Source organism: Sturnus vulgaris, chromosome 25, assembly GCF_052056855.1.
Source record: "Sturnus vulgaris isolate bStuVul1 chromosome 25, bStuVul1.hap1, whole genome shotgun sequence".
NCBI classification, from domain to species: Eukaryota; Metazoa; Chordata; class Aves; order Passeriformes; family Sturnidae; genus Sturnus; species Sturnus vulgaris.
The window spans coordinates 2118482-2145090 of NC_142267.1; the positions used below are offsets into that span (position 1 = coordinate 2118482).

At 49.6% G+C, this 26609-nt stretch overlaps 1 protein-coding gene across 2 annotated transcripts; it reads right to left on the bottom strand.

Moving 5' to 3' along the window:
* Positions 1-25391, bottom strand: LOC106858899 (uncharacterized). Of its 2 annotated transcripts, none has more exons than XM_014885821.2 (14): positions 24678-25391; positions 19833-19907; positions 18669-18718; positions 16794-16847; positions 12679-12829; positions 11173-11255; positions 9344-9487; positions 8465-8701; positions 7436-7593; positions 4072-4256; positions 3863-3930; positions 3295-3459; positions 2001-2072; positions 1-514 (listed from the first exon to the last, which is right to left on the bottom strand). In XM_014885821.2, the coding sequence occupies exons 1-14, from the start codon at positions 24862-24864 to the stop codon at positions 404-406; spliced, it is 1740 nt and encodes a 579-aa protein (XP_014741307.2). In that variant the 5' UTR covers positions 24865-25391; the 3' UTR covers positions 1-403. The 2 variants fall into 2 exon arrangements, with proteins under 2 accessions (XP_014741307.2, XP_088035076.1); XM_088178950.1 differs by having other exon boundaries at positions 1988-2072.
* Between the last annotated feature and the right edge of the window lie 1218 nt (positions 25392-26609).

The window sequence follows — 26609 nt, forward strand, 5'->3', positions numbered from 1 at the left end:
TTTATGAAGACAGATTCCTTTGTATTAGAGATCAGTCGAGTGAGTCCAGGGACCAGCTCAGGCACCCCAGGGGGGTAAAAAACACCCCCTAAAACCAACCAAAAAACCCCTCTCCAGCTTTGAAAAGGGGATGTGAAAAACAAGAGGGCGAAGAACACAGTAAATCAAAAAGTGCTTCTAAGAAAAGCAGCAGGATAAGATCATTCCCAGTCTGAGAGATCTCCCAGTGGCCCAGGAGGCAGCAGTGGCCCCACACCAAGAAGGAATTCTGCTCTGCAAGGGCCTGCAGGGAGTTCCCTCCTCCTGCCTTTGTTCTGGGCACTGTTGAATTCAGGAGCCAGCTGCCAGGAGGAGTTCCCATCCCCTCGTTTTCCTGGAGTGTCCCGTTTTCCTTCAGCAGCTCTCAGAAGTAATCATCCTTCTTGCCACCAGCTCCCCTCATCCCTGCTCGGTCCTTCTGCTCCTGGACAAGCTCCAGGTCATCGTTGTCATCCACCTCCCCTCCATGATCCTCCTGAGGGCACAGGGAACAGCCAGGAGGGAAAAAAATCAGAACAAAGGGAATCCTGGAGAAGGAAATCCTAAATAACAGCACATCAGAACTGTTCCACCAAACCAGCCCAGCTTTGGAAACCTGGGAACACAGGGAAAAACTCACCCCTGCCAGGACCTTGAGGTGTCACTGGCAGGACACAGAGGTGTTGGCATGATCAGCCAGGGTGTTTTAAGCACATTTAATATCCTGGCAGTAAAGTGCAACTTTGAGATCTCAGCCTGTTGCCTCTGCTGCATGAGGAGCAGAACGAGGGGCAGAGATAAAGAGCAGGCAAGAGGAGCTGATATTTTACATTTTTACATTTAAAACTGTGTCACAAACCCCAGCCAGGACATGCAGCAGCCAGCACAGCCTCCATGGGTGATTTCAGACACCTCCAAGAGGTCTGGAGTCACTCAGGGAAAGGAGACCTGACACCAGCTCTGCTCTGCCCACTCCTTATTTCCCCACTCCCTTCATTCCCAGCAGGCAGCCCAAAGCCTCAGCTCCTCAGAATCCTGGGGAAAGGGCAGAAAAAACTCTCAGGAGCCACTCACAAAGGGCAGGGAGAGAATCAATGAGACTGCAAGAGGATTTATTTCTCTCTGAGAGCCAGAAGGTACCAGGGTGATCCTCTGTAGCTCATGCTTGAAAAACATTGACCTGTGCCTTGCTGCACTGGCACAGCCCGAGATTCCTGCTGTGATTCCTCCTGTGGTTACTCCTGTGATTCCTCCTGTAATACCTGCTATAATTTATCCTATAATTCCTCCTGTGATTCCTGCTATAATTTATCCTGTGATTCCTCCTGTGATTCCTCCTTTAATTCCTCCTATGATTCCTCTTGTGATTCCTCCTATAATTCCTCCTGTGATTCCTCCTATAATTCCTCCTTTAATTCCTCCTATGATTCCTCTTGTGATTCCTCCTGTGATTCCTCCTTTAATTCCTCCTATAATTCCTCCTGTGATTCCTCCTGTAATTCCTGCTATAATTCCTCAGGTGATTCCTGCTATAATTCCTCCTGTAATTCCTCCTGTGATTCCTGCTATAATTTATCCTGTGATTCCTCCTATAATTCCTCCTGTGGTTCCTCCTATAATTCCTCCTATAATTCCTATAATTCCTCCTGTGATTCCTCCTTTAATCCCTCCTATAATTCCTCCTGTGATTCCTCCTATAATTCCTGCTGTGGTTCCTCCCAGCTGCTGTTTGGGAAGCATCCCACAGCTCAGCTGCTGCAGGTGGATGCAGACAGAAAGCAGGAGGGGACAAAGAGCACCAAGGGTGCTCTGAACACCTGGAGAAGGGAGCAGTGGGCTCCAGGTTTGTTCTGGACACTTGAGTGAGCAGGCAGAGCATTCCCTGGCTCCCCAAAAGCTGAGTCCTGCCCTGCTCCTGGCTGCCAACACGCCCAGGTGACACCAGACCAGAGAGGCAAAGAGGAAGAACCTTGGTGTCGTACAATTTCTTGCTCCTGATCTTCTTGGTAATCCTCCAGTGGGTCTTCCCTGGGCTTGGCAGGTCTGCCAGCATCCTGAAAAACACAGCCAGGCACGGGTGAGAGAGCCCCAGCCTGCTCCCACTCCCTGCCAGGGACACAGCTCCCAGGACCTGAGCCCCAGGTCTGGAATTCGGGGCTGGATCAGGAATCAGGGGGAGCAGAGGGACAATCAGGCAACACAAACTCCATTTATTTTTTTCCATCCAGTCTCTTTTCCCACCTGCTGCCAGTTCCTTCCACTTGGAGAGGGAAGTCTGTCCTGCAGCAGGAGAGCCCCAGGGCTGTTGCCTCAAGCCCCAGGACTCTGAAAAACTTTGAATTATTTAGGGTAGAGCTTTAGGGAGCACAGCACAGCCAGATCTGAAAGCCAGGTATTTATGTCACTAATTCTTTCCACATTTTCTCAAATCTCAAGGAGGTGTTGCTCTGCTGGTGCCAGCATCTCTCTCTTAATGATTTCATTGGCCTGGATTTCTTTCTTTTCTTTCTTAATCCCACTATTAATCACGATTTTAAGAGCCTGAGAGATAAAACACTCCTTTTTTTTAAAAAAAAAACAAGCAACGTTCAGCTGCTTGTCAAAACAAATGAACATTTCCCTGATGCAGAGTCTGGCTTCAGGCAGCAAGAAACACTTTGTGGAATAAATGGATTCCATCTGCAAGGAGGCAAACAAGGAGGCAGAGCTCTCACATGCTGCCACTGCTGCCAGGAGCCTTGGGCAGGGCTGCACTGACCAGAACCCAGCACAGACTCAGATTTTTGTCTCTGCTTCTGGTCCCAAGTGCATGGAAAGTCGCAGCCCCTCTGCAGGAAGAGCTGGGAGTGAGCCATCCCCTATTCCACATCTCTCCATCCCTAAAGGTGGTGCAAATACCAGGGGGGATTTCAACAAGCAGAGAGGACGAGGCCAGAGCAAGCTGAAAGATAATTTCCTAAAATTGTCCTTTCTCTTATTCTGCTGGACTTGCACAGCTGATTGTACCGAGAAGAAACACAAACAGAATCAAAACAAAGAAGCAAAAATTCCTATGAAATGCAAATTTCAAGCTCCATTACAACCAGTAAAAGAAAAAAAGAAGTCGGTTTTGACCAACCTGCCAAAGAGCTTTCTCCTGCCTGCCCCATCCTCTCAGTGGGATTTTGGATCCATCCAGGAACCTGATGTGTCCCTTGCACTCCTTAAGCTCTCTGTCCCCCCATCCCCAGCTGGGGATCCCTCCCTGGCCCTGCTGCTGGTCCCAGTCACTCTCACCTTTGGTGGCTTCTCCTTTGGCTCTTCTTTAACGCTGGGCTCCTTGAACTTCTCTGAGCCTCCCACCTTCTCCTCAAAGTCAGGCCTCTCCAGCTCAGCCTCCTCAAACTCATCCTCACCTTGGTTATTGGGGTCCTGGGCAGGATCTGCAGCATCATCTGGCATCTGGACAGGAAAAGCCTCCCTGTGAACAGCTGGCAGGAGGCAGAGGTGCCTTCCCCAGCAAGCAGGAGCACTTGGTTGCACCTCTCCAAGCCTGTTAGTGTTTTGTTAAAAAAACCCCAAAACATTCTTTGTTATCCATCCAGACCCGAGGAGATTGGAGCTGCACGTTACAGAAACTTTTGGGTGATTATTGATTTATTGGACTTTTATTCTGAGCCAGAGTTGCATCCAGGTGAAACATGGCAGGATGGAAAGGTGAAAACTTTTCCCAGCCAGGCTGGGCAGGGCTTGGAGCACCCTGGGGTAGTGGAAGGTGTCCCTGCTCGTGGTTGGGGGTGGATGGGATGAGCTTTAAGGTCCCTCCCAACCCTTGGGGTGGATTTGTGATGCTCTGGTTACTCACCATGGGCTCCTGGACCACGGGGGCTTTCTGTGAGTGCTCCTTGTCCTCCCTGTTGATCACTCCTGCATCTGCCAGGGACAGGGACAGGGACAGGGACACTCAGTGGGGTCTCCTCAAAGCCACTGCCACCACTTTGCTGCTTTATCTCAATTATTGGGGCAGAGCAATGCACGCAGAGAAATTTTCCATCAAGGAAATCATTTCCTTACCCATCTCCAGCTCCTCCTCATCCTCCCTCTCCCTGTCTGCTGCCTGCTCTGCCCCTCTCCTCGGGCTGGGGGGCTGGGGGCTGCCCCTCTGCCCAGCCTTGGGGCCAAACTGGAGGCTCCTGGGGTAGCCACGGGCTTGTTCTTCATCCATCTGGGCATTGACTTTGCTGACAAGATCCTTCCAGCTGTAAGCAAACAGAACCCCCCTGCCTCAGGAAATGTTCCATGAAACTATTTCATAATGGCAAGCAGAAAAAAATACTCCACGATGCAGAAGTTTGGTCTAATTTAACTTTTTTTTTTTTTTTTTTTTTTTTTTTTTTTTTTTTTTTTTTTTTTTTGGGTCAAAACTAGCAGGTTGTATTAATTACTGAGATATCTGCTTGGAAAAGAAGATTTAATATGTCACATAGTAGGAAAAAAAGTTCTGCTTTGTAAATACAATTTATTGTAGAACTCCCTTAATATTATTCATATGACAATGACATTCACATAGCAGTAAAATCCAATTCTAAATAGGTTCTTACTCATGCCTCACACATACCCAAACACACACATCTAAGGGTTTAAAAATATCCAAACCACAAGTCCTCTTCATTGTTCCAACTTCATGGAAAATGAAGATGCTACTAAATTAAAATGAATCCTTCCCAAATATCTCAATAGCCTTAGTCAGGGACAGCTTCAGAAGCAAAGAAGGGATGAAATCCCAGTGACAGGGACTCAAAAATTAAGTGAAGCAAAACCTTTTAACCCCAGTAAATTAAAGCGAATTTCCAAGCTGACTGCTCCAGCCTGTCCTCTACATGAGATTTTAACACATTTAACACATTTCAGTTTTTAACTGCTGGAAAGGACAAGTGGCTTTAACTTTAGAAGTTCTTTAAGCCAAGAGACAAACAAATGAGATTTAAAAATGCAGTTAAGACATTTCAGTTTTTAACTGGTAGAAAGGACAAGTGGCTTTAACTTTAGAAGTTCTTTAAGCCAGCATAGAAACAAATGAGATTTAAAAGTCTGCTTAAAACATTTCAGATTTTAACTGCTGGAAAGGACAAATGGCTTTAACTTTAGAAGTTCTTTAAGCCAGCATAGAAACAAATGAGATTTAAAAGTCTGCTTAAAACATTTCAGGTTTTAACTGCTGGAAAGGACAAGTGGCTTTAACTTTAGCAGCTCCTTAAGGCAGCACTCAAACCCTTCAGTGAGAAAAATCCCAAGCCAGCCCTCAGCTCAGATTTCCCCATTCTAAAATAATCCAAATGCAGGTTGGCCACCAGCAAGAGCTGGTCAGGAGCCCCCTGGTCAGAACCTCCCAGGGCACTTCTGGCTCTGGCAGGGTTGGGTTCTGTTCTCCTTCTCACAAATCTCAGCCTGTGTAAACCACAGCCTCCAGCTCTCTGTAATTCCTTGGTGACAGCTCCAGGAAAAGCAAAAAGCACACAAAGCACCCCAGGATCCCTGTCCTGGCTGAAATCCCTCACCAAACAAATCAATATTTGTATTTTGTGTCTCACACAGTGACAGGAACCTGGCTGGGCTGTGTGTGGTGAGGAAAGGCCATTCTGCCATCACAGCCACACCAGGCCCTGCCTGATTTTGATGCCTCGGGGTTTTCGTTTTTACATTTTTCATGGATTTGTAATCCTGGAAATCTTTAGGGTAGAGCTCTAAACTCCATGCACAGTGTGAGCTGCTGGTTTCTCATTGTGCTCACACACAACAATTCCTCTCCAGCCTGGCAATCAAGGACACCTCACAAGAAATAGAAATAAAAATGAGTTGGGGGAACCAAATTTGGGGTAAATTCCTTCATTACCTGAAGCTATAATTGGAAGATTAACCCCCAATCTGCAAACTTATAAAAGTGTGAAAACCCGTGGTCCATTTTTGGGTGTAAAAAAATGTACCCGAAGGCCCTTCAATAAATATTTATATAAACTGCTTTTTATTCTCCTGATTTTGTTTTTAGGTAGCCCCGAAAAGGCATCACAACACAGCACCCCCTGAGCTGTCCCTGCAGATGTGATTTATCACTTTGGGGAGGATGTGGCCATTTAAAGAAATAAGCAAAGCACAGTCTCTGCCCTGGAAAGGTCACAGGTTAAGTGAACAGACAAAAATAGAAGAGAAGAAAAGGCAGGAACAGGCTGAGTCTAGAATGAAATCCAGAAGTTTCTTCTACAGATAAAGCAGAAATGAAATGCTGTGTGCTCCAATGAACAGAACAGACACGACCTGCACACACACACACAGGGATAAATAAGTTACAGCAGGAAGCACTATTTTCAGAGCCACTTTTTTGGATTGTGGCCAGGCTTGGATGAATTGCAGCCACACAGAGACATTTTCCTCCTTTAGCAGAACAGAGCAGTGTCCTGCCAGTTGTGAGACAATAAATGATTTCCCCAGTTCTCTACAGCATCCACTGGATCCTGGGCCCTGCCCAGACTCCCAGGAATTCCACCAACACCAAAAAAACACCAAAAAAAAGCTGTTCCCCAACCATGTGTCAAGCAAACCCACAATAAACACAAGAAAGGAGAGAGACCTGGTGTTGGGAAGGAGAAGGATTTGACAGGAAGGTCTCACAGATATGTTTGGATAACAGAAAAACCTTTGAATGCAGAATTTAAAGAAGGAATAGAAATGATAGCAAGTTTTGATCTAGAAAAGAATCGCTGAGCCAGTTTTATTGGGTAACGAGAAGGCAAAGAGCAAAGTGAGTTGGAAGGGGTTTTTATAGCTCAGAACAAAGGATAAATCCACCTCAAAAAAGAGATGTTTTTACCAAGCAAAAAGATTTTCACAGGCAAACAAAAATGCCAATGTTGCAAGTGGAAAGAAAGATCTCAACATTTTCCACTGCAAGAAAACTGGAAACCAACTTCTGGCTTAAACTGTGACACACTGACTTGTTGTGATTGGAAAATAAAAACAGGAATATGGAGATGTCAGCAGTCATGATTGGCTGTAGGGAACAGTCAAAGCATTGATTGGTTCCATGTTTGAAGATGCTCTGCAATGAAAAGGAAATAATGGAACCAGAGCTGGAGTTGGCTTCAGACAAACCCACAGCAGGGGCTGGAAAAGCTGTGGGCTGGGCTCTGTCACCCAGGAGCTGGGAATTGCTGCATCATTTGGACACAATAAACAGCATTTTAAATAATAAATACATTGCTGGATCATTTGGACACAATAAACAGAATTTAAAATAATAAATAAATTGATGGATCATTTGGATACAATAAATAGAACTTCAAAGAGCCCCCTCAAGTCCCACACCCCCGTTTGGGCTTTTACAACCTGGGATGCTCCTTTTGGGCATCAAAAGTTGAGAACAGAAGAGTTTTGTGTCACCAACCTTTGCATTTGCACCTGTCTGTTCCCTGCTGAGGGGGAGTTTTGTGGCACTGGAGGATTTTCTGCTGGAGAGGCTTGTCCTGGCTCAGCCAGGGACAGCCCAGGAGCTTGGCTTTCCTCGTGGCTCCTCACCTGGATGTGCATCACCATCTTCACATCCTGCAGGGGAGACACACCTGGGCACCTGGGACATCAAATACCCCAAACCTGGGCAGGTTTATGGGCCAGAAAACCCTTTATCAAAGAGCAAACACCCTGAAGTGCTCCAGAAGGAATTTACAGTCCTGCCCACCCCCCAGTAGAAGAATCCTCCTATAATGCTGCCAGAAATGAATAATTCAGATCCTACCAGGTTTGTCTGGGGTAGGTGAATCTCCAAGAAAAGAGGAACAACAAAACTGCCTCTAAAATGCTTCTCCCATTTAATTACTGTAATTTAAGTCCAGCCACACTGTAATTACTGTCTTTTTTTAGAGATTTGCTGTCCATACCTCCCTCTCCATCACCCCAGGAGGGCACGAGGGGCTGCTTGGATGATTTCCTCTTTGCAGGCTTGGAGAAGAACCCACTGCCCTGAGCACCCCAAACACCCCAAATCTGAGCTCCTGAGTGTGTTAAACTTCCCAGAGCACCCCCAACACCCCAGTTCTGAGCTCCTGGGTGTGTTAAACCTGAGACCAACGCTGCCCAGAGCACCCCAAGCACCCCAATTCTGAACTCCTGAGTGTGTTAAACCTGAGACTAACAGTGCCCACAGCACCCAAACACCCAAATTCTGAGCTCCTGAGTGTGTTGCACTGCCCAAGAACACCCCAAACACCCGAATTCTGAGCTCCTGAGTGTGTTAAACCTAAGACCAGCCCTGCCCAGAGCACCCCAAACACCCCAAATCTGAGCTCCTGAGTGTGTTAAACTTCCCAGAGCCCCCCAAACACCCAAATTCTGAGCTCCTGAGCGTGTTGCACTGCCCAGAGCCCCCCAAACACCCCAGTTCTGAGCTCCCACAAGCCCAAAGCTCAGCAGAACCTACTGGGCTGGGCAGGCTGTTCATGGTGCGGGTGAACCTGGCCACGTGCCCAGGGCCGTGCCCCGCTGGCCAGGCTGGCACAGCCTCTGGCAGGGAGTTGCCATCCTGGGCTGGGGCTGGCTGGCTGAAGGGCACCTGTGGCTGTGGCCTGGGGCCAGCGTGGCTGGAGGATGCCAGTCCTGGCAGGTGCTGAGCGCCGGGCACGGCCGAGGGCAGAGCCGGAGGGTTCTGCTGGAAAACCTGCGAGGAAAAGGATGGAAAAGGGTGGGTGGAAGGGAGGATTGCAGGGAGGGAGGATTGCAGGGAGGATTCCAGGAAGAATTCCAGAAAGGATTCAAGGAAGGATTCCAGGAAGGGAGGATTCCAGGGAGGATTCCAGGAAGGATTCCAGGAAGAATTCCAGGAAGGATTCCAGGAAAGAAGGACTCCAGGGAAGATTCCAGGGAGGATTCCAGGAAGGATTCAAGGAAGGATTCCAGGGAGGGAGGAAGTATTCCAGGAAAGATTCCAGGGAGGATTCCAGGGAGGATTCCAGGGAGGATTCAAGGAAGGAAGGAAGGAAGGATTCCAAGAAGAATTCCAGGAAGGAAGGAAGGATTCCAAGAAGAATTCCAGGAAGGATTCCAGGAAAGAAGGACTCCAGGGAAGATTCCAGGGAGGATTCCAGGAAGGAAGGAAGGATTCCAGGAAGGATTCAAGGAAGGAAGGATTCCAGGGACGATTCCGGGAAAGAAGGAAGCATTCCAGTAAGGAAGGAAGGAAGGGCTCCAGGGAGGATTCCAGGAAGGAAGGAAGGATAAGAGCAAACTCTCAGCTTTGTTGTTTGAAAGCTGCAGGAGCTTTGCAGAATGCTGATCCCTGTTTTTCCTGGGAATACCTCACCTTCTGCCTCCCTGGCTGCAGCTGGCTGCTGGCTGGCACCAGGGGCTGCTGCCCCTTCCCAGCTCCTCCTCCTCCTCCTCCTCCTCTCAAGCCTGGCATCTTCTGCAGAGCTTCCTTGAGCTGCCTGAACTCTTCCATCTGGGCCTGAAGGGAGGAGGACACAGAGAAACCTCACACGGGGTTAAACATCTCCCTGCTGGCAACAGCCCCTCCCGATTTGTTTGTCAGAGACACATTCTCAAGAAAAAAAATGTATTTGATACATGTAAAAGTTGGAGAAGATTCACAACCGTCAATGACAAACCCAGATTAAAATTCACAACCATCAATGACAAACCCAGATTCCTGCATTGCCCCTTTGCCTCGTATTTTATTGCACTTGTGATAATTGAGAAAAGATTTGTGTTAATCACAAAAGCATCGGGGTTTGTATAAACCAGAATACTCAGCTCTGAAGTGAAGCATGGACACCAGATAATGGAAATTAAATGATAAAATCATTCTGTTTAAAATCACCTTGTTATGGTATATTATGTTATTTGATGTTATTTTATTTTATGTTGTGTTTTCCAAATAAGTTGTGTGGGCTCCCAGCTTGCAAACTCAGCCTTCCCAACAGCCCTTCCTGCCTTTGTGTGATCAATGCTGCTCATCTCAAGGAGCAGACTCCCAGAACTGCTCTGCTGGGTCTCTACAAGGATGTTCATTCAACCACCACTGCTTAGGACAACAAAAAACCCCCAAATTATTGATGACAATAAAAACCCCAGTGTGAGAAGAGGCTGCAAACCGAGGTTGGGTGGAGCGTGGAGTGGGCGCTGACCCCTCACGTTCCCCAGCGCTGCCTGCTCTGTCTGCAGCAAATAAAACAATCTCAGTTCTGCTCAATATCGATATTTGTCTCTCGTTTATAACACACTTTTACCCTGATTCTTCTCCTGGTGCTGTTGGGTGCAGGAGCCGTGGATGAACTCCTGCCTTGGCACAAGGATCCTGTCCTGTCTAATCCTGCACTTCCAGGTCACCTCATTTTCTCCCAAAGGAGCATTTCCCCCTGGATGTGCCCATCCCAGGGAGGGTAACAATAATTGCCACAATCCCACCTGACAACTCAATTTATTTGGCAAGACAAAAGAAAATCCATCGGGCTGGGTAAGCAAATGCCACCCTCCTCTGTCTCCTGCAGCTTCTGCCTTTCATCTCCAACCCTGAAAAGCAGGGCTTGAAAAAGCCACTCAGGAAAAGCTCCTCATTTCCACCCTGGTTATTTATAGGAAATTAAGGGGGGGGAGACCTTTTCATGTGCTTGCCAGGGTACCTGGAAATGGACCAAACTAGGGAGTGGGCAGAGTAGGAAAGATTCCAAGCAGCAAGAAAAGTTTAGCAGGGAATTAATTCCTGAGTAGGTTCTGTTGATTTCAGTTCTTCCCCCTGAAATGTGACCTTAAAATTAACTTTAAAAACAAAACAAACGCCAACAAAAGCCCTCAGCAAAGCAAACATCAAAGGAACGAGGAAAAGGCAGCCAGGAAGAATTCCTGAATTTGTGGGAATCTTCCAGTCAGGACAAACCAAACTTGGACCCATCCATCCATTCACCACCTCCTGGAAGGATTTGGAATGTGAGGAGACATTCCAGGGTTGGGAATTCAGAGATTTTTGTGCAGCAAATCTTTCTTTTCAGCTGCTGGGACAGATTGCAGGCTGGAGAATTTTCCAGAATGGATCTACAGTACCAACACCATTTCGGGCAACTCCCCAGCCTGGAGTACAGCTGGTAACTGGATTTGTTATTTCGAGAATATTTGGATGCAGACCCCAGAGGTTACCTGGGCATTGAGGAGCTGGGAGTGAACCTCCTGGTGGGCTTTCCTGAGCAGCTTGCTCTCTTCTCTGAGTTTGAACACTGTGTCTGCAGGACAAGAAGAAATTCGCTTAAAAGATTTTTTTTTTTTTTTTCAAGTGTGCCATCTCTGTTTCTCACCACAAATTCTTCCTGACCTCACAGATCTCTCCAAGCCCAGGAATTACAAACCTGCTCATTATTCCTTCCAGAATTCCTTCTCTCCAGACTCCTTCCTAACTCCTACTCCCAGCTCAGGCTCTTGCTGTGTTTGCCACGGATAATTTGATTTTTTATTTCCTTTCCCCCTTACAGCTGAACAGAAAAGGGGAGCAGGGAGTCACTGCCCCTTCCTGGGGGAATTGGAAGCTTAAGGAAGAATCCCAAGAAGTGTTTGGAGCTCTCCTGAACCCACAGATTTCCTCCTCTTGAACAGAGAAGCTGCTGCTTGATGATACAAAAAAAAAAAAAAAAAAAAAAAAAAACCACGACCCACTTAGAGAAAATAATCATGGGACAGCTCTGTCCTCAGGCACGTTTATTCCTGAGCTTTTAAGGCACGGTTGTGCCCTGCATCCTCCAGGTTGGAGCTTGAAAAAAGAGCTTTTTTTTGCACATTGCTGAGCACTGCAGTGCTGAGACGTGTGATGTGCTGAGGTTTGGGATCATCCTGTACCCTGTGATGGAAGGGAAAGGCTCTGTCCCAAAATGCCAACCTGATTCTGGCTCCTGGATCTCTCACAACATCCCCAGGACAGGAGGCACTGGGGTTTCTCTGTGGGCTGGGATGGGAATTTTTCCATGACTGAATGGCACACAAGGCTCAGAATTACAGATATTTCTGATCACAGGGTTTCTTTTCTTTCTATCCAGCCCTGGGACAGCACATTCTGCCCCTGAGGTTGGGTGCTGAGCTCTTGCAGGGAGGGTTGACATCAAACTGAGAATGGAACCCTGACTGAGAGCCAACCTCACACCCCCCTCCATTCCCCTCTGACAATGTTCCTGAAATAGGAACAGGGACAATCAAATATTTAGGTTCCATTTATTTGTCCTCAATTTCCTCTCTTCTAACCCAAAAGCTCATCAGATATTATACACTGGGCTTTGTTGAGCAGAGGGGGGGAAAAAAACCCCAAATATCCACGAGCAGATTTTTGGTGTTCCAGACCTCATCAAGCAGGAACAGATGCAAACTTTAAAAGCCCCACAATGTAATTAAACAGCAAGTGAATAAAAACCCCTCTTTGGGAATGAAAGGGATCAGCATTTCCTGCAACACTCACACTATTAAATTGCATTTCACAGACCTGCACCACGAATTACAACAAGTGGGTTTGATTTTGCTCAGATGTCAGAATTTGCAGGATTTGTTGCAGGACGACAACACCTCACCAAATTATTCCCGGGGGTGTTTTTGGGGTGGCTTGCAGAGGAATCTCTGCCCTCCCTCGATGCCAGGCTGGTGTTTTGTGTTTTTTTTTTTTCTCACCCTGCAGGTTGGTGACCTCGCTGTCCCTGTCGTGCTGCAGCTGGCTGAGTTTTTGGCTGTGGCTCTCCAGGCTTTTACGGTGCTCCAGTTTCAGGCTGTTGTGCTGCAGCTGCAGGTCCAGCAGCTGCTTCTTGACATCATCGTGCTGGTTCTGGCCACAAAAAGAAGGGTCAGAGTCAGCCCTGGAGGAGGAATTTGGTGTTGCCAAGTGTGGCTGAGCCCTGGGGTGCTCCAAGGGCCAGGAGAGATTTTTGTTCCTCCAGTGAGGCAGCCACAAATCCCAGGTCCAACCAAACATTCTCTGTGCTCAGTGGTCCAATTAAATGCCAATTAAATGCCAATTAAACTCCACTCTGGGAGGAGGTTTTGGGGGTTTTGGTGGCAAGTCCCATTCTGGGATGGAGTCAGGGGCTGCTCCTGCAGGAATCCATCCCAGTGCAGGCCATGAAATTTGCTGGTATCAAACTCAAAACTTGTGGAACACAAATCCAGAATCCCCAGACCTTTAAAGGACATTTCCCTGCTCCTTTCCACGGAGCCCCCAGCCTGCACACTGCAAATTGGGAATAATCACCTTTTACAGGTCCAATTCTCATTATTTTCTTCAGGTGTTGGACACACCTGGACACCCAGAGCTTTTCCCTCTGCTTTGCTTTGCTTCCCAACAGCCTGGGAGTTCTCCCAGCCCCCCCGAGGGGATCCTGGCAGTGCCCACGTTCCCCACAGCACCACAGGCATCCAATTCCAGGCTAACAAGACTCTCACAAGCCCAGGAATTCACCAGGCAGAAGTGAGCTGCAGAGCTGCTCTCCCCTCCCCTCTTGCAGAAAACACACAGAAATATCCTTTTGCTGGGATCCATTGAACCAGAATTCACCTCCTTTTTTTCTTTTTCTTTTTTTTTTTTTTTTTTTTTTTTTGTTGTTGTTGTTCCCATGGTAACCCAGAGAGAGATTCCTTCCACATTCAGTTTGTCAACACCGATTTTCTATGCAGATTGAGTGGATCTCAGGTGAACCCCAGCCCTGCCACAGAACTCAGGCAGCCATTTCAATCAGGCTTCCTGAGGGGGGAAAAATAAAACTAAAAAAAAAAAAAAAAAAATAGAAATCTAACTTTTTAAAAAAACTCTAAATGCTATGGATGCATTTATCTCCAGGAAAACAAAGTGTCTGTGGCCCAGGCATTCCCCCTGCAGCAATGATCCTCCACTAAAAGAGATGGAGCTGTGCTCCAGAAATACAAGGAGTGCAGAGGAAAAGGTGGAGGGGTCCCAGAAAGAAAAGAAAAAGAGAGACAAGGATGTCAGGTTAACCAGATCACAAAAAAAAAAAAAAAAATTAAAATAAAGAGAACTGAAGATTCCTGCTTTGGCTTTCAAGGGTACTTAGAGCTCTCATCAGAGCCCCTGGCAGGAAGAACTGAGAGGAACCAGTTCCCTAAAATCATTTTGCTACTAAACACCTCAGAAACGACAATATTAGCGAGCAGGGTTGGATTTAAACAAAAAAACTCCCGTGAAATCCAAAGAATTTTAAGTCCTCATCAGCTCAGGCCAATTAATTTCTCAGCCACATTCTGCCTGCAAGGGAGATGTGCACAATTTGTGTCCCCAGACTGCTCCCGGGCAGGAAGAAGAGTGGAAATTTTCATCCTGTGGTGCCTGGACCAAGGTGTCACCCAGCACGGGGAGCAGCCCCACTGCCAGCTGCTTTGTGAGCCTGCCTGGGGGACAAACTGCAGCAGGAATCCAAGGATGCTGCAGGAGGAGCTGCAGGCAGGAGGTCTGGAACATTCCACAGGGGATTGTCAGGCAGAGGATTTCATTAGCTGGGAGCACAATGTTCCAAGGCCAGGTATCCTGAGGAGCCCAGGAACCTCCCATGTCCACGTGAGTGAGAATATTCCCTTCTCCACCTGCTCCACCTTCTCCACCTTCTGCACCTTCTGCACCTTCTCCACCTTCTCCACCTTTTCCACCTTTTCCACTTCCTCCACCTCCTCCACCTTTTCCACCTTCTCCACCTTTTCCACCTTTTCCACCTTTTCCACTTCCTCCACCTTTTCCACCTTTTCCACCTTTTCCACTTCCTCCATCTCCTCCACCTTTTCCACCTTTTCCACCTTCTCCACCTCCTCCACCTTCTCCACCTCCTCCACCTTTTCCACCTTTTCCACCTCCTCCACCTTCTGCACCTTCTCCACCTTTTCCACCTTCTCCACCTTTTCCACCTCCTCCACCTTTTCCACCTCCTCCACCTCCTCCACCTCCTCCACCTTCTCCAGCTCCCAGCCCTGCTGTTTCACTCAGCCAAGCAGCACCTGCAGGATGCAGCACGTGGATGTTGTGTAAGGGATGTTTGGTGCAGCTGGGCTGAGGGGTGAGACGCTTTGCCTTGGCATTGCTGGGTCCCTCACACTGCAATCTGTGGAAATCAAATCATTCCCAAGCCAGCTCATCTCCCAAAAATCAGGATTTCCTCCTCTCAGAGCAGCAAGTGCTCAAACCACAGGGAGTGGCCAGGATGTCCCAGACCTCTCTCTCCAAGGCAGAAACGATCAGGTGAAGGTGAAAAGGCAATACCAGCTCCTCAAACCCAGCTGTTCCTGCCCTGATTTCAGAGCAATTTTGTGCACAGAACTGGACAAAGTGGAACCAATAACCTGGGTGTTTAACCCACAGGCACGGGAAAGCCACATCTCATTTTTCATGTTCCAGCAGCCTCAGGAAATGCATGTCAGAATTCCTGGGCTGCTGCAGGGAGTGCCAGGGACCCTGCAGAGGGAGGAAAAAGGATTTTGTGAGACCAAGCCTGGCCCCAGCAGGATCCCAGACACGGGACACGACTGCAGCTGCTGGTTTGGGGCAAAGTCAAGCCCCTCACCCCTCTGAGATTCACATCTGTGCCAGCTCCAGATGTGACTCAGCCATCCAGGGAGCACCAGCACAGAGCAGGGCCGGGAACACCAGAGCCAGATGTGCTGGTGTGGCTTCATGGTGACATTTCTTTGGTGACATTTGGGACCTCCAGCTCAGCCCCTTCTGTCCAGCATCACCCATTCCATTTCCCAGGTGATGACATTCCTGGCACAATCTTCCTCCTCAGCAAGCCAGGGCCACTGGGAAACATTTTTTCCCTGGGCTCCAGTGACAGAAGTGTTACCCACAGCCTCTAATGGACTAAAAATTGCTTTTTCAGGCCGAGGGGGGGTTTGAAATCTCCCAGTCCCAAGGGCTGCTTTTGTCTTTCAGCAGCTGTAAATGTAGTTTAAAAAAAAAAAATAGATGGTTGGGGTTGGTTTGGGTTTTTTTTCCCACTCCTCCAATAAAAGGAAGCAAGAGAAAGGGAGCCAGGAGAAAAAAAAAAGCTCAGAGTGTCCCCTTGAGAGAAACAGAGCAGAGAATTCTGCTCAGCCTGCAGTTGCTATGAAGAGGAATGTTGCTGTTGCAGAGAGTTCCCAGAATCCACAGAGCTGGAGAATACCCAAGAGACAGAACTGTACTTCCCTTTTCCCCAAGCTGGAATCCAAAACCCAAATCCAGGCAGCTGGAAGTGCAGCTCAGCTCAGGAAATCCAGCTCAGTGGTGCTAAGGGCTGCTGGAACCCAGCCCTCTTTGTCCATCCCAGAGTTAAATCAGCATTTCACTGCCAAGGTTTAGACTAAAAATGTCTTAAAAATCCACCCCAGCAGTTTCCAGTTGCACTGCTCCAACAAAAGCAAAATTGAGCATCAAGATATGCTTCAGGTAGAGCAGGTGATAGGCTATAAAATGCTATAAAACTCTATAAAATGCTATAAAATGCTATAAGCTGCCTTGCTCTGAGCCTTTTCCATGGACTGGAATATTTTGTACGAGCTCAAAGGATGAACTCCAATGAATAAACCCATTTTCACAGCGAGAGACCCAGAAAAACAGAAAAAAAAAAAAAAAAAGTGCACAAAGGCTGCCATTGACACGAGGTGTAGGTGAGAGCTGTAACCCGATACAGAATAAACAGGGAACTCCCCTGGACCTGAGCAGTCAGGCAGGAATTTGGGTCCCAGGGATCTCCTCCCTGCAGGAATCCTGGGATTCTCCATCCCTTAAAACACAGCAGCCAAAGCTCCCTTACCTTCAGGATCTTGTGCTGGGAACTGAGGGCCCCATATCTGTTCATGGAGTCTTGCTGGGGAGAAAAAAAAAAGACCCAACAGTGCCATTAGAGGCCAGAAAAATCTGAGAGAGGGAGAAAAAACCCAGAGAATCACCTGCCCAAATCCACACCTGAGACAGGGACTGGGACCAGCCCAGCGTGGGGACCAGCAGAACATGCAGGGCAGGAAAAGAACTTTTTTCAAAGAACTTTTTTCAAAGAACTTTTTCAAAGAAAGACCCTTTTCAAAGCAACTTATTAATTGCATGTTTAATTCCCATTTTGAGTGGTTTTCCCCATCCTTCAGCCCTTTATCCAGGCTTGGTGCTGAAGGAGCTTTGCACTGTGAACCCCCTTCCTCAAGGCTGAGCTCTCCTGGCAGAGCTGAGGGGGAGGCACAGAAAGCAGCAGAGCTCAGGCTGTCGCCCACACACAGAAATTGCAGCTTTTCCACCAAAAAAAAAACTTAAAAAAGGATCACTAGGCAATGGAGTGAACCTCAGGCAAGCTCTGTGAGCAGGCACAGCAGCCAAAGTGAGCTCAGCTGGCACAAAGCAGCAGAGGAGGGGGATTCAGCCCTGCACAGGGGTCTGTGCCACTCCCTGCTGCTCCAGGATTATTTTTGCTTTCTGATATTCTGGTGTTCACATATTTCTTTAAGAGTTCTCACACTCTCTTCTGATAAACAGAAGATTGTTTGCATTCCTCTTGGAGGAAGAAAGAATGGATGGACACTGGAAGAAGCCAATTGTAGTCAGAGATTCTTCCAGCATTGTCCAATCCACGATCATTGTCAGGTGTCTATAAATAGACATGTCATGTAAATAAAAATCTTTTTTCCTGTTCTTCCAGCCTGGAGTCAGGTGTGTGTGTGTCTCCCTCTTTTTGTGGGTGCATCACAGGGCTCACAGCTCCCCAGGTGTCCCCTCCCTCCCCTGTGTCCCCAAGGTGCCACTGCTCACCCCAGCACAGCAGCTGTGGAGTCCCCACCCCCTGTGCCCCAAGGCTCTGTCCCCAGGGTGGCAGTGGCACCTGACAGGGGACAGTCCCAGTCCAGGCAAGTTCACAAAAAACATCAGCTGGGATCTGGGTCTGGGCACTTCAGAGCAAAGGGAAGCAGAATCGTGAAGTGCAAATGAAGCACCGTGCACAGACCAACCCCCATTTTAACATGAAAAATACTCAATAAATACTCAGTACAGTCTGAAATATCCCCAAATTGCAAAGGAGTTGCCCATCATTAAAAAAAAAACAACTCAGATATTTTTCTGCCACAGGCTGACATTCACCCAAGGAGGAGCAGCCTAAAAGTGATTCCCCTTCTCCAGCATCTCATCCAGAGATGCTCTGGGAAAGGAACAAAGCCAGCGTGGAAATGAGTGAATGTGACAGACTGTATCCCAGGGATGCATTTCTTCCCAGCCCTCACTGAAGAATCCTTTTCCCTGCTGAGTGGGGATCCACAGGCTGGTAAAAATCATCTGCCAATTCCTGGAGGCAGAAAACAATGGATATTTTTATATCCATATTTAACCACGGCTCTTCTTCCCCGCGGTGAGCTTTGCATTCAGCCTCTCCTGTCCCATGGAAATGACAATTCCCAGGAGCTGGGAATGATCTCCTTGGCTGTCACACGTGGGAGAACAGGGAGAACAGCTCCAGCCTTTTTCCCTGAGAAGGAGAAAATCCTCACACACTCCTTGAGCAGAGGAGTCAGCCAAAGTTCAGCCTGCACGACGCACACACGGAGCCTTCCCTGCCTTCCAGTGGCCTCACAGCCCTGGTGGCACCAGAAAAAAAAAAAAAAAATATTTCCCATTGCTTCAGACACACCCTGGGACAAACCACACCTACCTTCTCCTTGTTGAGAGCTTCCTGAGCTTCTAACTTGTACACTAAAAAATCTAGAAACGGGAGAAAAAGAGAGAGTTTAATGAGCTGGGATTTCACGAGGATCTGGTTTGGATTTTGGAGGGGAGGGGGAGGGAAGGAGGAACTCAGCCCCTCGCTGAGCAAAAGGCTGCAAGTCAATAAGCTGGAATGCAGATGCTGCTGGGACACCATTCCATGCCCTTGGGAAGGTGGGAGTATTTTCCATCAGAGTTGTCCACCCAAAAAAATGCCCTTGCTTTCCCATTCCACAGCCAAGTGCATTGGTGATCTCCTACTCCACAAAAAAAAAAAAAAAAAAAAAGCTGCAGCTTGGTGCCCAGGAGGCTGAAGAACTTTTTGGGGTTCTCTGAAATGAGAGATGAGTCTGGAAAAGGGGAACCAAAGCTTCTGTGAGACTCAGACTCATGTGCTGATCACATCTGTGCCAGCTTCTTAAAACAGGAAGGTCCCACCACTATGTAACGTGTATTAGGATGCTTCAGGTTCTCAACAAATTAATTAAAGAGGCAGCACAGAAATAAAAGTTCTGCCCCAGCCAGGCAGCCCCAGAACTGCAGCCAAAGCTGGATGCTGGATACAGACCCAGAGGCACAGAGTGAGGGGCAGGGATGTCACCCCAATCCACTTTTAAAGATAAAACCCAATTTATTAAATTGCCAACAGCAATCCTGTGCAGAGGGGCCTGGCACTGCACTCTGCTGAAAGGATGAGTTGATCTCTTGGCTTTCTGCTTCCTGCTGTGTTCCATGGTGTTAAATAATCCCTGCAGGTTTGTTTGTGTCTCCTCCTGTGCCTCAGCTCCACAGGGCTGCACACTCTGCACTGAGCACTTGTAGAGCTCAGCATCTCCACCTCACTTTTGGGAACAAACTGACATCTTTCAAAAAAAAAAAAAAAAAAATCATGGTCCAGTGCCAGGTTTAGTCACCACTTAAATGTTCAAACACCACGACAGGGAGACTGCTGCTCACAGATTGGCCTGAGGACAAATGGAGGAGGAGGAGGAGGAGAGAACAGAACCCACCTGCCAGCACATCACTTCACTGCTCCCAGATTCACCCAGGGACAGCCACACCGAGGCAGGAGAGGCTTTGGGGACAGCTGGGGCTTTGTTTGGGGACTCACCTTCCTTTGTCTTCTTGTGCTCCCCTCGCTCCTTCTGCAGGGATCGCTCCAGCCGGGACCGGTGCTCGTACACCACTGTGGGGGCAGAGTGTGTCAGGGTGCAGGACAGGATGTGACCAAAGGTTTGTGTTCTGTCATCTGACAAACCCAGCTGGGACAGAGCTCTTTATCTTTTCTACAGCCCATCCTCCCCCCAGGAGATCTCTCCTGTTCCTGGGCCACTGAGTCCCAGGCCATGGCTGATAAAATTCCATCATTGTCTTAGGTTCCAATACAGGATGAGACTAAAGGTTTGTATTCTGTCACCATCTGTTAAACCAGCTGGGGCAGTGATCCTGATCTCTGGGGGAGATTATCTCCTGTTAATGTTCCAGCTGTTAAAAATCAGGTGAGACAATGTTCTTTATCTTTCCCACAGCCCATCCTCCCTCCAGGAGATCTCTCCTGTTCATGGCCATGCAGTCCCAGGGCAGGGCTGATCAAATTCCATCATCCCATTGGGAGATGCTCCAGCCAGGGCAGGAGCCGAGCATTTCCTACCCAGATCAAAGGGGAGATTTGGAACAGCAGAGCAGCCTTTTCCCACTGGATCCCAGAGGAAAACCAGAGCCTTCCACATCATCCCTGCAGCTTTGGAGGAAAACTGCACCTTGTGCAGGAGCCCTGCTCCAGCAGAACCACATCTGTCAGTGCAGGATTGCAGCCACCATGGAATGGGACTGCACCAAGCCCTGACTGACTGATGGGGGCACCTTGGATTCTCACTCTGTCAGTGTTTTGGGTTTGTTCTCTGCAATACTGCATTTCTATTTTAATTTTCCTAGTAAAGAACTGTTATTCCTATTCCCATATCTTTACCTGAGGGCCCCTTAATTTCAAAAATATAATAATTTGGAGAAAGGGAGTTTACATTCTCCATTTCAAAGATAGGTTTCTGCCTTTCTTGGCAGACATCTGTCTTTTAAACCAAGACACAGAAACAGGCAGAGCTCAACACAAATCCCCAATTTATCCCCACATCTCTTTTCCCACATGTTTATTCTCCTGGGGCAGGGAGGGGACACTTGGGCTGCAGACCGTGGCTATTCCCAATATACCACACCAGTCTCACCCACAAACTGGGAGTATTTGCACTCAGGTTTTGTTTTGAAGCCCGAGCTGTGATGCCCAGGAGATGTTTCAGTGGTCAGTGGCTAAATTGTGGTTTTGTGGGCCAAGTGCCTGCCAGGCTCAAGCAGCCAGAGTCCCCTGTTCTGGAAAGGCATCAGCACCATGCAGGAGAGATTTTTCCTTTTTCCACAACCCAACCATTGACTGGCCCTCAGTGCAGATTTTTCCCCCTTCCACAACCCAGGCTGCTGAGGAAAACAGAACCAAGCAGCCCATTACCCACAAAACTGAGACCTGAGAGGGCTGAGCAGGCACATGGCAAAGGGAAGTGCCAGAGGAGGCTCCTGGTGGATGGTGATGAATCCACTCTGATGTGTGAGTGCCACCACACTCAGCCCCAACAGGCTCCTCATGCCCTTGGATGGGCCAGGACAGCACTGGGCAGCTCTCAGAGGGAGAGGTGATGGAAGAAACCTCCCAGAGCCAAGATCCCTGCAGATTTTGGGGGCCAGTTGTGCCGTAACTGAGAACAGTCTCCAGGAAAATGAAGTGAGTGAGGTCAGGAATCCAGTGCTCATCCATTCCCTGCTGAAATCTGGCCAAGCCAAGAGCCCCAAGTGACTCAGGCTCTCACTCCAGGTGGATTTGTGGGCCCTGCCAGCTCCACTCAGGTCATGCTGGAGCAGCAAATTCCTCTGTCCCTCCTGACCTCCAGGCTGTCTCCTGCCTTATCTTTATCCACACAAACATCCCAGGGATGAAGATGCTTCCTCTGGACTGAGCCACTCCACTCAGGCTTTCCTCTGAACCACATTGTCCAAACCATTCCAGCAGTGATTTCAGCCTGGATGTTTCCCCCTGTTAAGCAGCAAACTCATCTCTGCAGCTGTCCAAGCGTCTCCTCCGTGGTGACAGCTTCATTTTTAGGAACACTTTTCCCAACAGACTGCTCAGATGTCACCCTGAGGGCTTCCCCAGCTGAGCACACCAAGGGCTCTGGGTGCTCCTTCACTCCTTGTCCAAGGGAATTGTCAGCTTGAGAACATCAGGCACTTCCCAGAGGATTTGGGAGCCCTGGGCATTCACTTTCTGACTCTCTCACGTCTGAATTTCTTGCAGTCTGATCTAGCAGAGCTCCTGAGGGCAAGGCCTTGATGTGATGGCAACTTCCCACCAGCAATGGGCTGTGTTAACAGCCACAGCCACAGATCCTAACGAGGCCATCCCAGAGCAGGGGAGGCTTCAGGGACAGCTCTGGATCACAAGGTGTTTATTCAGAATTTTACAGCACAAAATCTGGCTCTCCCCGACCTCATTTTTGTAAGTCAGATAAACTGAAGTAACCTCCAGTGCCTAGAAAATAAAGTTTTAATCTCTCCTGCCTTTCCTACAGGTCCCCAGAGCTCAGAGAAAGTGGGTTTAGCTTTGTCTCAGCTCCTGGGGATGCTCAGGGCCACGAGATGGACTCTGATGATCCCAGGGGGTCCCTTCCAGCTCAGGACAATCTGAAATTCTGTGATTCTTTACTCATCTTTGTGATGAGACACAGCAACAACGCATCTGACCAAACTGGAACCACACAGTTCAGAGGCCAGGGAGCCAGGAAGTCTTGAACAATTTGCTTTTAGAGGAGAGAATGGAGGGTGGTCAGCGTCTAAATCCAGCTGGAATCCAGCCAGGACTCGGCTCTAAGGCACCCTCACCTGCTGCCAAAGGAGCTGCTGGAACAATGAAACCCCTGCTGAAAAGGCAGGACCAGGTGCAGAAGAGGACACAGGAATGAAAATCATGCAACAAGTGCAGGGACAGAGCCCAGAGCCCCAGGTTTGTCCCCAGAGCACTGCAGGGAGCAGCCACAGCCCCAGAGCCAGGCCAGATGTGCCAGGCACCTCTGCAGTGCCAGGCCCCCACGAGCATCACTCCATCTGCCCCTTGCCAGGCTTCTCCCAGCAGCCAAACCCAAAAAGAAGCCTTGCCTTTGTTAAAATTGTTGGACAAGTGAGTGTCTTCTCAAAATAAAAAAAGGGTAGCCATGGCAACAACTGTATTTAGGAACTGGAGGACTGACAGGGGGTTAGAAATCCCAGCAACAGGCTGCAGCTCTGCCATTCACACATATTTGGGTGGGAAAAAAACCCCATGAGCTTGGCTCAGTTGTTGCTGTGTTGTTCCCAAAACTGGGGTTCCCTGAGGCTGCCACTGGAGAAGCAGCCCCTGTCTCCAAGAGATGCTGACACACCAGCAAGGAATGTGGGTTAATTCTGCCCTGCTGATCTCTGCACATCCCAAACTCGGGATTGCAGGTGAGAACTGTGGCTGGGACTGAGCTGGAGGTGTTTGATTGCCTCGTGGAGCGAGGAAAAATGGACCTAAAGCGTGAGATAACAGCACTGAAAACCTGAGCACACTTTAGATCCACTCCCAAGGCTGGCTGGGTTTTGTTTCCTGGAGAGGAACACGCACACCCCACACTCTGCAAACAGAACACACAGCCCCGGGCACCAGCAGCTCTGCTGGGATGCTCCATTTGCATCACAGAACCACGGGGAGAAGATTAAACCCTAAAAGATTTAATGTTGAGTCACAGATCTGCAGGATGGCCCAGCCATTCAGGCTGTAGGAACAACATCCCTGGAAGGTTATGACAGACATCCTGTATCTGATTTTAGCTGGGGGAGAGCTCCCATATAAACACTGTCTTCTAAATTGACTTTTTTTTTGGGGGGGGGGGGGGAAGGGTTAAATAATCTCTTGGCCTTGAGTAGAACAATTTTCGGCCACATGGATTCATTGTGTGGGCACTCCAGAGGCACACACAGCATCACTGACCCAAGTGCTGGCTACCCCCAGGGAATTCCCACCCAACCTCTCCACGGGAGCTCAGCAAATCCCTCCAGAGGCTCCAAATCCTGCGCCAGCTGCTGGAAACGTCGCCTTGGCACACACAGCCAGGCTGGAATGATCGGCTGGACAGACGAGAGGAGAGGAGAGTTCAGCGCTGGAGTAACCGCGGGTCCGCAGCCTTCCCGTGGGCTAAAATCCCATTTTCCCACAGCGAGGCATTTATGTAAGGAGGACAAATGAGGGGAGAGAAGGGGAGGAGGAATCCGCGCTCTGTGCTCGCTTTCCGGTCTCCGGCAGCTCTTGCCAGAGGAGCCAAGTGCTGGTCAGCGAGAGCAGAAAATCAATTCTTCCTCTTCCTCCTCCTCTTCCTCCTCTTTTTAGGGAGTTAAAAACCTGCAGCATCCATCAGCCCCAAAATGCTGGCACGACTTTTTTAGCCCCGGATCAACCTCTTGAGGTGGGTTTATCGCCTCGCAGAGATATCACAGCAGCAGACTGTGACAACAAACTTGGGTGAAAGATTCCTTCCCTCTCTGCTCACTTCCACACGGGGCACAGAGAGCATCCCAGAGCCTGCCCTGCCTTTTTACTGCCTCACATTTAGCGTGACAGGGATTCAGATTTACGGCCAAAGGGAGAAGAAATGGAATAGACGTGACGCAGCTGAGCTCGCCGGTCCAACACGCCCCGATCCCCCCTTTGCTGCGAGCAGTAAATTCGGACTCAAATTCTGCTCTAATTCCTGACATCCGAACAAGGAGGGGAGGGGGGCGGGAGGGAAGAAAACAACCAGAGCATCTTTAAAGCCAAGCTCTGAACATCTCCAGGGCACCGTGCTGGTGGCTGGGATGGAGAGAAGTCGGGGCAGGGAGTCCAGAGCGGGTCACTCACCTTGGAGCTGCGCTGACAGCGCTTCCTGCTGCTGCTTGTATTTCTGCGCCAGCGCCTCGGCGTTCCGCACCTTCTGCTGCAAGTGGTTGTAGAGGAAAACTCCGGAGGCCAGGCAGGCCAGGGTGAGCAGGCAGAAGGCGATCTGCAGCAGCCCCTTCTGCCGCCTGGAGCACATCCCGGTGCCCATGGCGGGGCCGGAGCGCGGGGATGCGGCGCTGCCTGGCTAAAGCATCGGATTATTTCAGCCCAGCAGTTCCTTCTCTCCGCGGGCTCGCAGATGGCTCCGGAAGATGCGGTCGCGGGTTTCCCTTCGCTCCCTGCCAGCCCTGCCCAGGATCCTGCCGGGTTTTATTCCTCGCTGTCCATCGCGACATCGGTGTCCGAGCGGAGCCGCCGCATCCTCGGGGGCGGCCCGGGGGAGCTGCGGGGCGAGGGCAGCGGGCGGAGGGCACCGAGCAGGAGCAGCAGCAGCAGCAGCAGGAGAAGGAGGAGGAGGAGGAAAACTTTTGCTTCCCATGTGCTGCGGCGGAGAGGGGGGGGTGGGAAGGGGGTACCGCCGCCTTTGGCTCTTCCCACCTCCCCCGCTGGAGCAAGCACCGGAAAAAATAACCCGGCGAGAGGAGGAGAAGCCCTTGGGACCCCTCCCCGCGGCTTCCCCCGCCGGCAGCTCCTGGAGGAAGCGGCGGCACCGGGGCCGGGAGAGCGGCCAGGAACGCGGCGGCGGCGGCGGCGGCGGCATCCGGGCTGCGGCGGCGGAGAGTCCGCCCTCGGCTGCGGGAGGGGCTGCGGGGACCGGGGGGGACAACCGGGGACAACCGCGGGGACAACAGAGTCCCGAGTCCTGCCGATCTCCGGGGGCTGCGGGGACCGGGGGGCACACAGGAGGACCGGGGGGGACAGATGGGACAAGGCAGTCCCGAGTCCTGCCGACCCCCGGGAGCCCCCGGTCCCGCCCGGCATCACCTGGACCCTCCCGGTCCGGGTCCTCCTTTCCCTGCTCCGAGCGAGCTGCCGGCACCTGTTGCTAACGGGAGATGGATGAGGGACACGGGAATGGATGAACCGGGAGAGCATCCTCACACGAGTTCTCCAAAACCTGCTAAAAGCTGTGGTTTCTCCTCGGGAAAATAGGAGGTGATAAAGGCAGGGGGGCGGCATGAGGAGAAAGCTGAATTTGGCTTTTCCTGAATGGTTTGTGTTGGAAGGGACCTTAAAGCTCATCCCATAACTCTGCCATGGGCAGAGACACTTTACACTGTCCCAGGTTGCTCCAAGCCCTGTCCAGCCCAGGCTTGGACACTTCCAGGGATGATTCCAAGGTGTTCTGGACATTCCCTCCATGTGGGCTCTTCTCTTCTGGCAGAGCCCAGCTGGTTTCACACAGGTGTGCGATGCACAAAGTGACCTTTAAAGGTCCCTTCCAACCCAAACCATTCCATGGTTTTTGTACCTCATGGAGCAGACAAAGCTCCTGGAGCCTTGCCTGGGTTCTGAGCTCAGATCTAAGACCCCCAGGTTTGTAATGAATCTTCCCTGCACCAACACCCTGACTCTTAGGTTGGCTCATCTTTTATCTGAGCTCACAAGAATAATTCTGGTGAGATTCTGCCAAGTTCCCTCTTTCAGGCACCTGGGGAATAAGCAACAACCACAAGAGCTCTTCAGCAGCAATTCCCCTCTAAGAATCGTGCGTGGTGGTTTCATAAATGTTAATCAAATGAGCTTTACAGCACTGCTGGGAATTAGTTGAGTGGCACTTCTGTCACCCTCATTTGTCAGGAAAACTGAGGCACAGTGTTCCTGTGAGGTTGTGATTTATCCAAAGTAACTTTTTCATGGTAGGATTTTTTTTTCACACATTCCCCGCCCCCCCCCACCAAGCATTTTAAGTGGATTTGGTGGATTTGTTCTGCCAGACCTTGGGTGAGACTC

What these genes read in the sequence shown, in the direction of transcription:
- LOC106858899 (XM_014885821.2), bottom strand. Translation starts at nt 24,864, where the DNA reads ATGGGCACCGGGATGTGCTCCAGGCGGCAGAAGGGGCTGCTGCAGATC. An exon ending in GCTGTCAGCGCAGCTCCAAG is followed by an intron (nt 19,908 to 24,677) that starts GTGAGTGACCCG and finishes CTGCCCCCACAG; the next exon opens with TGGTGTACGAGCACCGGTCC. An exon ending in CCCAGCTCCTCAATGCCCAG is followed by an intron (nt 9,488 to 11,172) that starts GTAACCTCTGGG and finishes TCCTCCCTTCAG; the next exon opens with GCCCAGATGGAAGAGTTCAG.